Here is a 16950-nt window from a genome sequence, read left to right on the forward strand (position 1 = left end):
TTCTTGGTCTTTTTAAGCAACAATGATGCTCCTGTGTATTGCATTATATTAACCCAGAGACCCATATTCTGAATACATTAAAAAATAGCCTTTTGTCTTATTCCTCTGATTTAGTTGTGGTGTTTGTCATGATCAATGTGAAATAAATGTGTGATCATTAAACTCCAAATCAGGGTGGATCCAACACTGCAACTTTTCCAGTTTTAAAAGTTCACGTTCTGTCAGCTAACCCTCCAAGGAAGGAAGCCAACTGCTCGGATGTGCAATATGGAGACTGCTTCATTTTAAATTAGGATATCTAATATGTGATAAATACAGGTACAATTTAAATAACATTTAGAATCAATCAGACCCTGTATGTTTGTCCCTCCTCTTCTCTGTATGAGAAACACAGGTTATGCTTACACACTACTGCCTGAAGCTAAAGAATATAGTTCAGGTCTACAGAACAGAATCAGGTCTATTACTGTATCAACTGAGATTCATTATTATATCAGAGTACTGCATTTTCACTGCTTGTAAATACAACACATATTTGTTTCCCGAAGGAATTACAATTGTTCAGTGGTGTTGGGTTTTTTAATCTATATAATCAGAGTGACTATTGTCTTTGTTTAAATGTCATGACTCTTAAATATATATACACACATATGCATTCTATTTGTTATTAATCGAAAAACTGTTAAAGAGGTCTGCATGTTATTATCCTTCCAGTATGCTGCCCTGATCAAAAAAGAAGAGCACAAGCAGTATACATCCTCAGAATCTCATCAGATCAAGAAAGCACAGTTTCTATGGCAACCTAATCTTGATCTATATGTGAATCTTCATTATCTGGTTTCTACTGAGTATATTATCATTACTGCTGTATAGCAAACATTGTGATCACTCATTTGGTTTCAGCTGTTTGTTAAAGACAATGTAAGTTGTATTTGACAGAAGCTGCTAAACAATCCATTGATCTCAGTCCTTTATTTAGTCCTATAAACCCAGTGCAATATTCCTTTTTTAAAGACTACTGAGTCTCACTCTGTACTATTTTATCTGTAGCAGTTACTGAAGGAAAAAAGGGTGGCAGGGAATTAAATCAGCCTTTACCAGTGGCAGACACATCAGTAGGATTGCTGTCTAGAGAAGTAATTGGAGACTGCTCTCCTGTCATGACTCCAGTCTGGATCTATGAAAGAAAAGCAAAAATCATATAATACCATTTCCAAAGCAGATCACAAGCCAAACTAGAAATACACATTAATGTAAATGAGAGGGAAAGGAAGGAAGACTTGGTGAGAAATAGGGCTGGATAGATCAAAACAGCCCTAGGAGAAAATGGAACGCATAGGGAGGCTGGGAGGTGAGAAGGAACGCTGTTCAATGAAGTTAGATCAGGACCTTATCAAAACCTGAGTTTGGTTTTGAATATCTTCACAGCTTACGAGAGCACAGTCTCTCTAGGCAACCTGTTTCCATGTTTATATCTCAAACAGGATGAAAAATGGGCAAGAATTTAAAGTACAAATGTAAGAACAACTGAGGATGACCTGCTTTGACCTTATGTGTGACATGAGGCATTTACTCTTTCTTGTTCAAAGACAATAGTTTGAAAAATCCAAAAAATGATATTTTTTTTTAATTGAAATAATAGTTTTTAAATCTTCCTTCTTATGGTCAACATTATTTCTTTACACAACAGTGTATGAGCTTTATGAATTAAAACAGCTGTTGCTTAGCCGAAAGAAAGGGAATAAACCAGAACTCTGATTTCTAAGTGAAAAAGAATCACGAAGGAAGTGTAACTTGTGAGCTCGTGTTGTACTCACATGTGAAGTGATCAGAGAGTACTTTATCTCTGAAATATATAACAATATGTACACCTAATTCTGAAACTTTACTCCTCCAAAGTGAGGAGAACTTTGCATCTAAGAACACAGTTGATGCTTATTTGATTTGATTTGTTTTCTTACCACAAGTCAACTAATACTCGTAATCCTCTCATCAGTGTTTTACTCTACTGTTACACAACATGTTTTCTGGAAAAGTCTTGACGACTGCCAGGAAAAAGAGCCAGTCATTCTTTTACTAGGATGTACTTTGAGTTAAAACAACCCTATACTGAAATCCCAGTGAAATTACGAAAAACAACCATTTGCTCACTTTATACTAAGAGGAGTAGTACGTAAACTCACCACATTTGGAATGAACGATGAAACAAGCTTCCCATTAGGAGATGCAAGAGAACTAAGTAGTGCAGCCTGTTGGTCTCCATATGCTATAGAAGACGTTAAGAGGCTGGAAGGATGCTGCAGGCTCTCTGAATAACTGGGAATATTTTTTTGCCTAATAAAAGCTATCTCCCAAAAACTTTCAGACCTAAAATTAAAATTAAGAAAGTTTCAGCACATTGTACACTATCCTGTTGGTAAGATTCTACATTACTCTTGCAAAAATCACGCTTTCCCAAACACCATGTATGCTTTAACTATTTTTCTAAAACAATGTTTTATTCCTCATCATTAAAAAGGCAAATACTGTGGCTTTGGGTTTTGTTTTTTCTTTTGAAAGGAATGAGTTGTGGACAGCTCTGGTGTCCTCAACATAAAAAGGACATGGAACTGCTGGAACAAGTCCAGAGGAGGGCCACGAGGATGATCAGGGGGCTGAAGCACCTCCCATATGAAGACAGGCTGAGAAAGTTGGGGCTGTTCAGCCTGGAGAAGAGAAGGCTGCATGGAGACCTCATAGCAGCCTTCCAGTATCTGAAGGGGGCCTATAGGGATGCTGGGGAGGGACTCTTCATTAGGGACTGTAGTGATAGGACAAGGGGGAATGGGTTAAAACTTAAACAGGGCAAGTTTAGATTGGATATAAGGAAGAAGTTCTTTACTGTGAGGGTGGTGAGGCACTGGAATGGGTTGTCCAGGAAAGTTGTGAATACTCCAACCCTGGCAGTGTTCAAGGCCCCGTTGTACAGAGCCTTGGGTGACATGGTTTAGTGTGAGGTATCCCTGCCCATGGCAGGGGGGTTGGAACTTGATGATCTTAAGGTCCTTTCCAACTCTAACTATTCTATGATTCTATGAAAGTGTCATAATAGCACAGTTCTAAAAACACATTTCTGTCTGTTTCTAGGAAATAATATTGCAATTGAATAGCTTAAAAGAATTAATATCCCTTCCATTACCTCCAATGAGAAGATATTTCACATTAATCTGACCATAAATGTCAAACAATAACCCTTTTGGTGAGCTGATTTAGAGGGTTACCAGATACCTCATCTTTGTTCTGTTGATTATACTTTTTGCCTCTTCATAGGAGACGCCAATCATTGACTCTTTGTTTATGGATACGAGTTGATCTCCAGGCTTCAATCGTCCATCCTAACATAGCAAATAAAAAAGAAAACCCACAACATTTCTATTAACTGCTAACACTCTAAAAAGAACTGTATAATCACAGCACTTTACGGTATTCCTCTGGAGCGGTTAAGATAAGAACTATCAAGAACAGCCTTATGTATTGCCTGCCAATCTTCCAGGAATAAGCAAATCAAATTATCATCTAATCACCATGATAGCAGTCATTAGAAAAGTTCATCAGACAGAATGGATCTCAGGTATTGTGTAAAGAAGAAATTTGGATCCGGGTGCATGTTTCTGTTAAAGAAACCAACCACAGATAGTAATTTTTCCAGCAGGGAAAAATTACCAACCCATCTGACTACAGGAAGGTTCTTTACTAATTCATTCAGTTGTGAGCTGGATTAATTTGTATTTCAAAACCAAACATTCTTGGCTAAATATGGGACTCTTCAGGGACTTACTAGCCATATTCATCTTGATGAGAAAACAGATTGGTCTATTAGAAATTCACCAGTCAAAAAGGCAACAGAAATAATATTAACTTTGTGCTTCTGTTGAATTCATTTCAAACATCTCACACAGTAACATATCACATTCCTCTCTTGGAGACTGTAAGACAAGACTTCATGCATGTGAGGCTAGATTTCTCACTATGATAAAGCCTTCTTTACTCACATTTTAAAAGAAGCATCAATAACTTCACTGAAAATTCATGTAATTCACCTATGGTTAGAGTTAGTTGGGACATCTGTCTGATACACATCAAATAACAAAAGATGTCTGTGTTCTTCAGCTCCTAACAAACTGATCACAGAATCAACCTGACCATATGATACGAACTGCACACAGAAGTAAAACACCTTTCCAAAACCAGTATAATTTTACATATTAAATACCCACATAGCATGATTTTAACAGTGTTATTTCAAACCTATGGTAGCATTTTAGTACTTTTTCTTGTCACTGAGTGTTTCAGTTTTGATTAAAGAAAATGAAGATCTTCTCTTTCACTTTCCTCCAAGCCTATTAAAATTTATCCATTTCAATGCTGCCCTCATGTGGCACACGTTTAAAATATGCCTGCTACTTGGGTTTCTCAAACAGGATAACCTGGATTGGGAAATTACCTCTACTCCTGCTAATAGTAGAACCTACTGCAAATTAACTTCTCAGTCAGATTATGTGTGATAGGCTTTAAATTACATGTTTACAATGGGAAAAAATGTTCTGGAAACCATAATGAAATAGGAGAAAAGAAAAGAGGAATGATCACCATTTATCTACTAAAAGTCTGAAGAAACTGCATTTTTTCCTTCGATTTTGGCATTTTAGGATTAATCTTCATCTACACAAATGCAGTCACAAATAGTTATAGACTTTTAGGGCAAAACTCATTGCCCGTGAAATTAACTCGCACCTTCTTGCTTGGCAAGAGGCAAAAGCTGGTTATCTACACATCAAATAACCGTAATAACTCAGGATGCAAAAGGAGACTCTCAGATAAACATTTGTACGTACTTGAAACAAACAACCATTTGTTCATCAAAACTGACAAGCCCTCTTGATTTACATATTGCATTTGTCATATATGAAAAGTAACCAGGACTGATTCATACATTTTATTAGTCTGTCCTATTTTTCCTCCTGCTTTGCCTACACAAAGCTTTCAAACTGCAAGGATCCAGCTAAATGAAGTCTAAGGGAAGTGATTTTTTGAATACCAAAACCCAAAAGAGATGCTATCTGTAGCTTTGCCCCATGGTTGCTGATTTACTTTGCATCATGCAACCTCTTATAGAAGTTGGTTTCTTACTTTCTCATATGTAAACTGGGGAATAAGATCCTCGTTTACCCCAAATGAACTCATGAATAATTGTCATGGCCATGTAACCATGATACAGTGCAATGAGATAACTCTGTTTAAAGAGAAAGCAAAGAGCAACATAAATTTTGTATTTAAAATACATCTGCATACATAAAACCCACTGAAGCAGGTACTAAATGAAGGCAAAAATAGAGGTGACTGAAGGGGAGGGAGTGAAAAAAGGCCTTTACCTTGTGACAATCACCACCAGGGATAATTTCCTGAATATATACCAAAGGCCCTTCATTTCTGTTAATTCCTCCTACAATATTCAAACCTAGGCTTGTTCCTTTGCAAACAGAGATCATCTGAAATGCACTATCACTACAAAGAGAAAGAAAAGTAGAATTACTTTACAGAACCACATACTCAATAGAGACTCAAGTGATGTAGTATCTTTATCTTACTGATTTCACAAATACGTATCACAGCAACTAATACAAACAGTGGACATAATCTCCACGTTCAAACATTGTTCTGCCCCTTTACTACAAAATCAACAGCCACAATTCTGGCAATTACAGAAAGAATTAATAGGTTATTTTACAGGGCTAGAAGTTCCTCTCTACTGTATATATCTACTGTATATATCCAAGTCTTATGGGAGTACCTGGGTGCACACACACCAGAAGAATCAATTCATTAGAAGTCAAAAGTCAACCTGATTAATCTATTTCTAAAGCAATAAATACATGAGAATAATAACTTAGGACAACTGAAATTTTGCAGTATCAATGGTATTGCAAATTACAGGATTTAAGAAATGAATCAATACAACCAAATACTTTGTGCTCAACCCAAACATTTCCTGACTAGCCAAATATGACATTTTCTACAGCTCATACAAGAATTACAGTCAGGTTTGGAGATTACTTTGCAAGCTTTGGGAATGGTGCTGGGCCATAATTATTTCTGCTGCTGGTCGTGACATTATCCTTCGGATGAAGCTGAGGGCTCTGTGACCCTGAGGATGACCCAGAAGAAGGACTGTCATTAGATTTTGCTTAAAAAAAAAAAGAAGAAATAGTGAAAAAAGAAATTAAAGCACACATTAGGAAAAAAGAACAGAATTTCAACTCACAGAAGGAAGCTCAGTAGGACTATTTTTATATTAGGAAACACAAACTATAAGCAATCAGACAACCACGAGAAAGATTAAGTCTAAACAGGGTAAGAATTATGAATCGCCCAGGCTTAACTCTTCAAAACATAGCACCTGATGGGTTTTTCAAACTGGATGCAAAAGCAATTAAATAAATCTGAACTGACTTCCCTAAAGAATAATCACTCATGCTATACATGTACACTGATATGTTGAAGTTCAGGCTATATAAAGGCATCCTAATTAGGCAACAATTCCACAAGGATGAGAATTCATGGTATTGTAGCCCAAATTTTTATTAGTACTTTGAAATGTGCAACCACCAAATACTTCTCATGATGTTCATTAATTAAACTTGCTGAAAGTAGGCAGTACTATATTTATTTTAAGAGTTGAGGGAACTGGCACTCAAACCCCATAAGGTGCATGCTTAGAGTACAAACTGAATATTAATGGCTAAATAAACGCATGTGTTTGGCCTGATTTGAAGTCACTTCCTTCAATATATCCTCCCCCCAAGATGAAAAGAGTTTTAAGTCCAGGTTTCTACTCCAGCAAAGCAGGACTACTGTCCTACAGGATTACGTCAGGTTGGGAAGCAATTGCTCACCAGATAATGGTTGTGTTGGAGAACTTCTGGCCGAGTTGATGTCACTGTGAGAGCCATATTTATCCATCAGGTCATGAAATTCTTTCCTGTGGCAATAAAACGATACTCTGCAGGTTTAAATGCACCCTTTGAAACCTGCTACTGTTTCTACTGGACAGTTTCCCTTCCTCAGAGAAGACAGCCCAATCTCAGCTGGAAGAAGAAAGCCCTATCAAATATTCAGAAGAGGGAAGGAAAAGTTGGTGTAATACAGAAGGCTAAGGGTGGAATAGCAACAGACTGTGAATGAAATGGACTATTGGTAGAAAAGCCCAATTATTACCCCAATTTCAAAACTTTAAAAACTTCTAGTTCAAGTCAACAACAGATAATAGGCCAGTGATATAGTGAGGTCCAAACCAAGTTATTACCATCAGAAGCAATCACATAATACACCTATAGCATATGAACATGTGCAAAGAATGCTTTTAGTTTAACTACACTAAACAAGAACTCAGCAGAGGCTGGCAAACAAAGATGTGGCACCTCAAAAAAAAAGAAGATAGAAAATATATATTCATTGGTTATTCAAGAATGAGTAAAACAGATGTAAATTTTTAACTTCTCTTTAGCCTTCTCAGGAATACAGTTTGAGGCAGATCTCATTACATATTAAATACTGTGCGAGCCCGGGTTTTGCTTATCTTTTTCATTACGAAACCTGTTTTTACATCCCTAACTGATGAAATAAAGGGAAATTCTTGGTTAGAGGCACTGTGGAAAAAACAGTGATAAAGACCCAAAGAAGTTCTTTGCTGAAACCAACCATATTGTAACTAATGGGCAAGACAGTGGTAAAGATGTGCATTCTGTACCACATGTATTGAAGAGAAAACAAACCCTCTTGGCTAATCTGGGTGCAGCCTAATTTAGAGAAGTTTATAGTCTGAGCTATAGTTACCTCAGTGATAATAGATTAGGAAAAAAAGAGATAATAAAGAATGATGGGAGCCAGAAACATCAGCAAATTAATACTGTAGAATTAAAGAGAGAACATAAATTAACTGATTGCTGGGAACATAATTCCCAAGTAATTCCAGTGACTGCAGAGGGTTGTTCATATCTGCTGGATGCATTAAAGAGAAAATTCATTAAACTAATGCCAGAGGCAGGGAATAGCCATAAACGCAGCTGAGTGTAAATCAAACAAGCTTTTAGCACAGGATTTACAGTCACAAGAAATTAATCCACAGGTGCCTGAGTGAGGACTGAGCGCAGTGACATCTTCTGCACAGGCCATTGGGCATGCACCAGAACAGGAAAAGGGCTGAGAGATTTGAATTCTTCAAGGACTTTGGAGGAACTAGGTCAGTATGCTTGAGATAAAAGCAGATTAAGAGTGGACCTCACATATATCTAGGCAGTCTGAAAAAATAAGGAGAGGTCAGAGGTTACAGAGGGATTTAAATGTCTGGCAAATACAAAATATACAAGCACAGGAAGAGGAAGCTTAAACTGGGCAAAAGGCTAAAGGAATTTAGAGAAAATTCCCTTATGGAGAGATTAGTCTGTAAATGGAACATCCCAGGAAAGGCAAATAACAGCAGGTATGCTTGCAATGATTATCAAATGTGGTTACATAACAGCCATCTCCTCCAGAGATTTGAGGGGATAGAGACCTGGATCCTGCCATTTCCGACGATTTGCTGCCAATATTGCTTTATGTGCTTAACTTTAAAGGGCAAGATTAGAGCAATATTTAACATAAATGTCCTTACAATGGATGTATTTTAGACTACCTACTGCACTGAGCAGTTTAGCCTACTTACCCAACCTAATTCAAAGGCTCATGAAAGACTAAAAAGTAAACTTCTGGGGTGAAACAATGCCTAAATCTGTCTTTTTTCAGGAGGCAAGACCAGCTTAAACCACGCAGTCTTGTGGCACTGCAGGTCTAATGGATTCCTCGATTCTTTGGGAGAGGTATAAAATAAAATTACCATAGCAAATGATTTTTAATGGCATTAGCTGGTAACATAACATTTCAATCCTCTTCATTAAACTGAAATTGGCCTGAGCTTGTTACTTTAATTGATGCTAATGGTCTGAGAATAACTTGGTATCAAATCCTAACACAGAAAAATGCGACATGTGGTGCAATTTTGTGATTAAACTAATCTGAAAGAAAAACATACGCACCCACCCCACCCCCCCCCCCAACTTTAGGTGTAGCTCTGGCTTTTCATTAGCTCTGAGGTTAAAGCAATGGTTTATCTTTTCTTACTTTGCTTCTTCATCTCTAGCAACCAGCAGAGACATGTGGTTAGATGCTGACGCTGTTCGCAAGATGTCAACAGCCCTAGAAGGGGGGGAAAAGCCAAATAAATAAACCAGGGTGCTGGCAAGAAGTCCATGGTGAGTAATGCTAAAAGAGCAGAGAACGGACAAACTGTTAGTGCAGTTATCATATTCACTGCCAGAAGCAGAGAGAAATGCTTGCCAGCAGCACAACCCAAATGAAGCATTGGAGAACTGTGGTGAGTCTGTGCCAGGAATAAACTGGGATTGCCCTCTCTTCCCCTTCCCTTTTCTCATCTCTCCTTGGTCCATCTTGCTGCCTTCCTGGATTTCCTTCTGGATTAACAGCCTGCACCAGGGGAGAATATCTGCTCAGGCACTGCCCTCAGCAACAGTTACTGTAATTTCTCTTTGAATTTTTTACCTATGTCTTCAGCTAAGCTGTGCTGATCCCTGGTGATCCAGCTACAGAAACCATCCAACATGTTCTACAGGTTTTCCTGAGCAGTTTCTCCTTCATCACTAACAATGATACTTGTTGGCTGCCTCATTCACATTCACCAGTACTGAACCAACAGATAGTTATACAAATATTTTAACAACTTAATATATTTTAATGCTATTTTCACATACATTCTGTCATTAAGAAACTATCTTATTCTGTCATTATAAAAGCTTATAAAATAATTCCAAGGTAGTTCCGCTGAATTAGATTTATAGGATAAATTAATTGCTAGTTGAACCCCAAGGAACTCAGTGTGCTCTATGAAATCAGTGGTCAATAATGGCCAAAAAAATCCACATATAATATTCCAAGACCCAATAAACATTTAGTAATCGGAACAAACATACCTTTCATTGGTTACTCCGATTAAGTTTTCTCCATTGACATCCAAAATTAGGTCGCCAGTGAGCAAACGGCCTTGTAATGAAATCAACAGTAATGCATGAATCAACGGGAAAATGGTAGACATATTATATCACACTAATAAAACAGGGATTTTCCTTTCAATTTTATGTGACCAAATGCAATAAACAACGTCACATTTACTGTACAATGTACAACCTTACTACTTATAGCAGATCAGGTTCTGATCCTAATTAATCTAAGTTACTGTGGTAAGACTAGTAACTATCAATCATTTGTACTAATCACAGCATAGCCACTGAAAATGAATGTTATTTAGCTCTTTGTATTATTTACACTTGTGGGACTAGAATTTACATTTCACTGCTTAACATATAGATGTAAGTAAGCCCATATGAATGCATTAACATTTTATACATCCATAAAGATACCTACAAGATGTTTTTAGAACCAATTTTATTTGTAACCACCTGTAAATCTCAAGTTTAGGAACAACCACTTTTGAAGTAGATATAGATTATTTTACATGATCATTGTGCACAAGGCCAGTTGGAATCTCAAAACCCCCATATACAGACCTACAACACAAGTACAGTCTGTACTAACAACCTTATTACTGCAAACTCCGCCTAGTATAATTTCTTCTGAACATCTTAACCACCATTAAAAAAATAAATAACCAGAACTTATTAAAAATCTCTAGTTTTATAAAGGAAACACTACTCTTATCCTTTAGGAACTAAAAGGCCAGAATCTCAATGCTCATTTAGCAGTGCTGAGATTGCCAATTGCTTTCACACCAGCCAACTCAAGATCTGAACACATTTTTAAGAACTGACAGTATTAATACCTTTTCCCATGAAGGGTCCAAATTTTGTTTCTCTGTTTTAAAGTAAGCCAAAGCATCATGAACTCTGACTAAATCATACTTTAAATATCCTTATCCACGAAGTAAAACAAAGATGACTTCTTTTGACAGCTTTCTATATGCATTAGAATATATATGATAAAACCTTTAAAATTACTTACTATCTACAGCAGCAACTCCTCCAGGTAGAATTCTCTTTATGAAAATCCCATAATCTTCTGCTGTTTGTGCCCGATAACCTCCAATAATTTTAACTCCTGCAGAAGAAACAAATCAAACAAGCAGGAAATTGGTTATTCCACCTACTGCCCTGAATGGATTTACAGTCAAATCTGTAAAAGCTAGATAAACGAAATTTCTACTAACGACTGTGTGAACTGGAAAACCTCACCTGGTGCTTTTATATTTGGTTTACCCTGAATCAAGAGAATGTAGAATGTGATTACCTAATCCATTTTGACAGTCAGAAAAAGAAAGGCGGTGCACAGCTCGATTGATTCCATGAGGGCCCATAATAGTCCTAAGGAATAAAATAAAAGCCATTAAATCCCTCTGCAGCATCCCTTCTTTTCCCAGTGAAAAATCAGTCTCCTCACAGCTAACATTAGATGGCAAGGTAAAACGAAGTATATGTAGTTTAATTCCTCTTCCCCCAAAGCATTTCAGGCTGAATTATGAATTCCACTTTCTTTATAATAAAAGGATTATAATTATATAGGAACAAAATCCCACAATCTGGATCATCTTAGCCTTTGGGCAAAAACCCCGTATCATAACGTCTTAGATCAGGTAATGCATATGAAACCAAAACTGCAGTGAGGACAGTGTATACAAAAATGTTTTCTAAGATATCTAACATGGAATTTTGAGGTAAAATTGTCTAAAGGCAGACAAGTATTCTGGAGGTGGTTGATAATGCTGAAAAATTGAGGAAGGATTAAGAGTTCTGAAGCCTACACTTAGAGCTCATCTGCGACACCATCAGCATCAGCTCTGAGACTGCAAAGAGTCAAGAATCCCTATAAATCCAGGTTACCCATTTCCATTTTCTAATTTAGATGAATTATCATTAATAATCCAAGTGTATTCTTTATCCAGCTCCTTTGTCCTCTCACTTTGGAGTAGTCTCACCAGATCCCTTCCAGAAAAAAGCAGAAGCACCACTTAGGTTTTTCTGCTTTGACCTACATATTGGTCTATATTAGGTAGGGAGTTGCATTTTCTAGAGCATAATGTTGAAGTGAAATGGAACAACTAGAAATCATTAGCAGAGGGAAAAGAAGATCAAAGTGGAGGACACAGTGACCCAAATCCTCCCATGCTACCAAATCCAGCACACAGCCTGAACTCCATGCCTGAAACAGGGGATTTCTGCGAACCCACAGTACGTGGCATTAAACAGTGCCATGCCAGAGGGAAGAGAGAATTCCAGAAGGTCCACATGTTCCTAAAGTCTAGCACCATGCAGGAGATCCAGCTTCTGAGCAACGTACATAATTCTTTCTGGCTTTGGGTAAGAAAATGGGATGAGATTTGTATCAAGGGATAAGCACTTGCTCTGAAAAGCAAGAATTTGTTCCACAACCTCAAATTCCCAAGTATTTGCAAAATTAGCCCTTCCTTTAGAAAGGGTGACTGTAAGAAAGGACCTGGTAATTCATCCTTAGAAACATAGAAACAGGGAGCCTGTGCTTCAAACATCCACCTTCACTGCAGTATCTTGAAGTGTCTGTCTCACAGGCTAAAAAGAACTGATAAAACCCAGTTAGGGTATTTGGGCACTGACAAGACTGCACATGACCTTGCCCCTATGCAACAGACATAAAGTACACTTTCTAAGGCTAAAACTGAATCAAACTGCTTTTCCTTAATCACAGCCTGAAAGGAATAAATCCTTAAATCTGCTATTTCTCTAACACAACTTTGCTGATACGATTACTCCTACAACAGCAGAGTATTTTGAGTTACTACCTAGTATTGTCACTTCAATTATCCCATTAATTTAAACTGTTTTGAAGCTAAAAGGCAACATACTAGTCATGCCCTTTACAGGTCTGCCCTGATTTGTACCCACCTTTGAAGACTTAAACAAGGTACAATGATCTTTAAAATAGACAATTATTCTGGTTTTCTCTGTCTTGCCTTTTGCTACTCCTATTCTGTTCATGGCTCTGCCATCCTCTCAGCAGTTCTCACATAGTGGCTTTTAGTACAATAAAAAAGCAAGAACAAATGTTATTTCAACCTCACACTGAAGTTTACTTCAGTGAAGCCTGAAAAGATCAAATCTCAGACTTGAAGGTTCAGAGTTCACCAGGAATCACAGAACTTGCCTATATGCAACCATGCACCATGATTGTATAAATATGATCTAATCTAGACACAGAACACTTCAGAAAGGACCCACATGTCTAGAAGTAACAGGCAATACTTTCAAAAGAAACATCATAACCACTGACAAAGAGGATACAGAGACTACAAACTACTAATTCACAATGGAGAGGAGTAAGGCATCCCTGAACCAGTGAAATTGTCGTGATTTTCCCACTTAGCATTAAAAAGAACTGACACTTTGACCAGACACCTTTACAAAACATTCAGTTTGTATTTATGCTTTAAAGATTAAATCCCTTCAATACACGTGGTTTAAAGTAACTTTGTCACATAACAGACAAGGATCTTCAAGTGCCCCAAATTTGTTTAGCATATTGTCTCTTGCTGCCTTTTGGTGTCAGTTTTTAATCCCATATAATGTAAGAGATGGATCTTCAAATTAAGCAATTGGATGTCACGGCTCATGACTTGAGAACTCGTGCAAAACCACTTGTAAGCAAGGGTTTAGCACACAGAAAATGAGAGACAACACATCAAACAAACAAGCAAGACTCCATAATATTTAACTGTGTAACACTAAAATATACTAAACTTAATGCTCTGACAGAAGTTCTGCAATGCTGATAGACTGGGCTAGTATCATTTTGTGTAGTAGATGGTCTATTAAAGGCAATTAAAATGAAACCTTTTATACTGTTTTCTATTAGTTTTTAGCAGTATACACAAGGAAATTCACAGCTTTATGTTTCGCATCTTCTAGAGTCTTAGCAGAATATACAGCTGTGCACATTCCTCTGATCCGTATTTCAACTTATTAGTCATGTTTGTGTACAGACAAAATATTTACCTAGGTTTATCAATGGACGAATAATACCCTTCCCTCTCAAAATAAGTATTATTTGACACAGAAATCTAAATGATAAACTTCATCTGCTAATGAAAAGAAGCTGAGAAAATTTACAGCTTTTAAATTATCTTTACTGTACTTTCCCCAATTACAGACTAGAAAATGCCATCAGAACCTAATGGTTAAGCATACCAGTATAAGAGAGAAAGACCATCAAAACGCTCTGGTTCATCTTCATCTCCTGGTGAGAGCAAAGACATTCTTCAGCACAGCAGCAAAGGCAGCGACAAAGCAACCAAAATACACCCGAGGTTTCCAATTCAGCTGGATACAGGGTATGTGCAGGACAATTTCTGCTACTAAAGAAAACCCCAAACAGACAGAGCTCGAGACGAGTGTCTCTGCCTACTTAATCTGCTCTGAAACCCTCTGCGTCACATGGACTAATTCACCTATCAAGGTAATGTTTACTTTTTCTCTCTTTCAAATGGAAATGTATAGCAATTTTAAACAGTGATAATGCAAAGGAGAGAAAAATGACTTGCACTCGGTACAGCTGTGATTATAGAGTCTCTATCCAGCAGCTGAAAGCAAATGCAGTAATTAAAGCAAACTTATTTTCTCATGTGCTTTCAATAGTTCATTTAGACACTCCCTCCAAACAAGGTCAAAAGCAGTAACTCATGACCTTTCTAAAGCAATCTTCCTAGCAGACTGGATTATGTACATCCACACACAAAAGGGAAAGCCAGCAAAGCAGACAGACTGAAAGCATTAATGAAACAAATGCCATCATGCTGTTTACATTCTCAATCACAGCACTGACTTGTGTCATGCTTTAATTTGGTTTTTAGTAGTTGAATATACAACAGTCAAAAGACAGCACAGAACTTTTATATTTTCTCTAGACATGGAAGCTGATACATGGTTTTGGTGTTTTTTTTTTTTTTGTGAAATCAAATAAAAATGGTGAATTTATATAATTACATTGAGCATAATCCAGGAGATTAAAATATATACCACTGTTCCCAGAGGTAAGACTCCCTTCTGATCTGAGGCTGGGTCTTTCAGAGATGTGAGTATCTTCAGGAGATCTGAGCACTCGACATCAGCTCTGTTAACTGCTATTTCCTTCCATGCTTGCACCAGAACACGCATTCCCATTACTCCCCCCCTTCAAAGATCTTACAGAGATTGCAGTTTAAAAAGAAAGCCAAACATTTTATCTTCACCGACTTTTAGCAGAAAGGGAGTAGCCCTGTGATGAGACAGCATCTGTCAGCGTCTGGAGGTGCACAGCAGGACAGCTCGGCTATGCCAGGAATGCACACACTGAGCTCAGGCACCTTCTTCTGTTTTAAAGTTGTAGTGGCTGTGGTTTCATTCTGAGGAAGGATCTGTTTGCTTGTAGGTGATGTGCTGTGTAGTGTTCAAATATACAGGGGCCAGTCCACTCTGCCCAAGGTAAAGAAGGGTGAAGTGACCCACCACAGATGAAGGAGCAAAGCAGTGGTGGAAGTGGGGAATATGAAGCAGCCTCCCCAGTTACCAGAGCGTATAGAGCTCCACTGGCACCATTTGGACTGCTCACATCCATTCAGTGAAGAAAACTTGACCCTTCATAGTCTTTTCTCCATCAGTTTAATCCTGCTGGCATCACAGTCTGATATGAAAGAAAAGGTACTGATAATTCCAAGGATCGTAATCAATTAAATGTGCTGCAGGCAAGGTTACAGAACATAAAATGCCAACAGCCTTTTTCCAACAAAACTGTCTTGGCAGCAGAGGAATTCAATCAGTGGTATCAGTATGAGGAACATTTGTCAAAACAAATCACTCAGACCAATACAACTTGTTCCCAGAGATGGGCTTTCTGCAACAGAAACACACCCACCACCCACTTCCCATTAAAAGTACAGCTCCAGGCTATGCTTTTCCATTATTAAGCAGCAAAAACTTAGTTCTGTTAGACCAGACATGACACACTTCCAAATAATTTAAGCACATATAAACTAGTATTAAGCTTATTGCTCCCAGCCCTTTTTATTAGAATTATTATCAGTAATACATCACTTGTTCAAACAACTGCTCCTCCATCCCTCCTTCAATGTAAATGGTACATCCTGCACTCACCCCCAAAGCTTCAATCCCTCTTTACCTGAAAATTCTGCTGCTGTGCTGCTTTTAGTGTTTCTAAAGGTCTCATATAGAAAAGGTCTCATATAGAAGGTCTCATATAGAAAAATGTTATCATTGCTTCTCTTGCAGGTTCTCTGCCTTTCAAGAACATACTCAGGGGAACAGAAATTACTTCTTCCTTCCAGAAAGATCTAGGAATACTGCAACAACTTCAAACTCCATGAAATCTAGTATCAGTAAGGCTAAATTTTCAAGAGACATCATTTGTTACTTTATGCAGCAAACAAATTGGGATCTGTTCTCAAACAGCCACTAAACTATTCTATTCTGGCAACACTATTACAACTAGCCTTTCCCAAAGGAAGTTTTGTAATGCTTTAGTAACTGAGACAGATCAGGAGAATTTAGCACATGACAGAAAGATGTGCAGAATCTTCAGAGCCACGGTTCACAAGATCTTTGTGTTATAAATGAAACAAAGGCCTGTTACAAAAATCCTGTACAAGTCAATCATACCTTTCAGGTTCATTAACTCTGAACGGGTTATGGTACTAAGGATGTCAGCCAAGAGAACGCTGTATCACACAGCGTGAGCAAACACTGCTGATCTATCCAAACCCACCAATTATGCAAAATACATTTTGCTGATTAGGTCATAAAGATTAAAAGAAAACACATGTCATTA

General features: G+C 37.6%; 1 protein-coding gene across 5 annotated transcripts in view; it reads right to left on the minus strand.

Annotated features, from left to right (window-relative positions):
• Nucleotides 1-16950, minus strand: part of STXBP4 (syntaxin binding protein 4) — a 69230-nt gene that overhangs the window by 50550 nt on the left and 1730 nt on the right. Inside the window, exons 1-11 of one of the 5 annotated variants that reach the window (XM_061377428.1) lie at nt 14319-14901; nt 11392-11465; nt 11107-11202; nt 10062-10131; nt 9196-9270; nt 6933-7018; nt 6094-6223; nt 5412-5544; nt 3268-3374; nt 2184-2367; nt 1099-1177 (exon numbers count right to left, since the gene is read on the minus strand). In XM_061377428.1, coding sequence (XP_061233412.1) covers nt 1099-1177; nt 2184-2367; nt 3268-3374; nt 5412-5544; nt 6094-6223; nt 6933-7018; nt 9196-9270; nt 10062-10131; nt 11107-11202; nt 11392-11465; nt 14319-14386 — 1102 coding nt within the window. In that variant the 5' untranslated portion in view covers nt 14387-14901. Of the gene's footprint in view, nt 1-1098; nt 1178-2183; nt 2368-3267; nt 3375-5411; nt 5545-6093; nt 6224-6932; nt 7019-9195; nt 9271-10061; nt 10132-11106; nt 11203-11391; nt 11466-14318; nt 14902-16950 lie in introns of those variants that run through there. The other 4 variants (XM_061377430.1, XM_061377426.1, XM_061377429.1 and 1 more) reach the window with 4 other exon arrangements.

Source organism: Neopsephotus bourkii, unplaced genomic scaffold (genome assembly GCF_033783945.1).
Source record: "Neopsephotus bourkii isolate Nb327-2 ecotype Australia unplaced genomic scaffold, CSIRO-AGI_Nbou_v1 NB_1749, whole genome shotgun sequence".
Lineage (NCBI taxonomy): Eukaryota > Metazoa > Chordata > Aves > Psittaciformes > Psittacidae > Neopsephotus > Neopsephotus bourkii.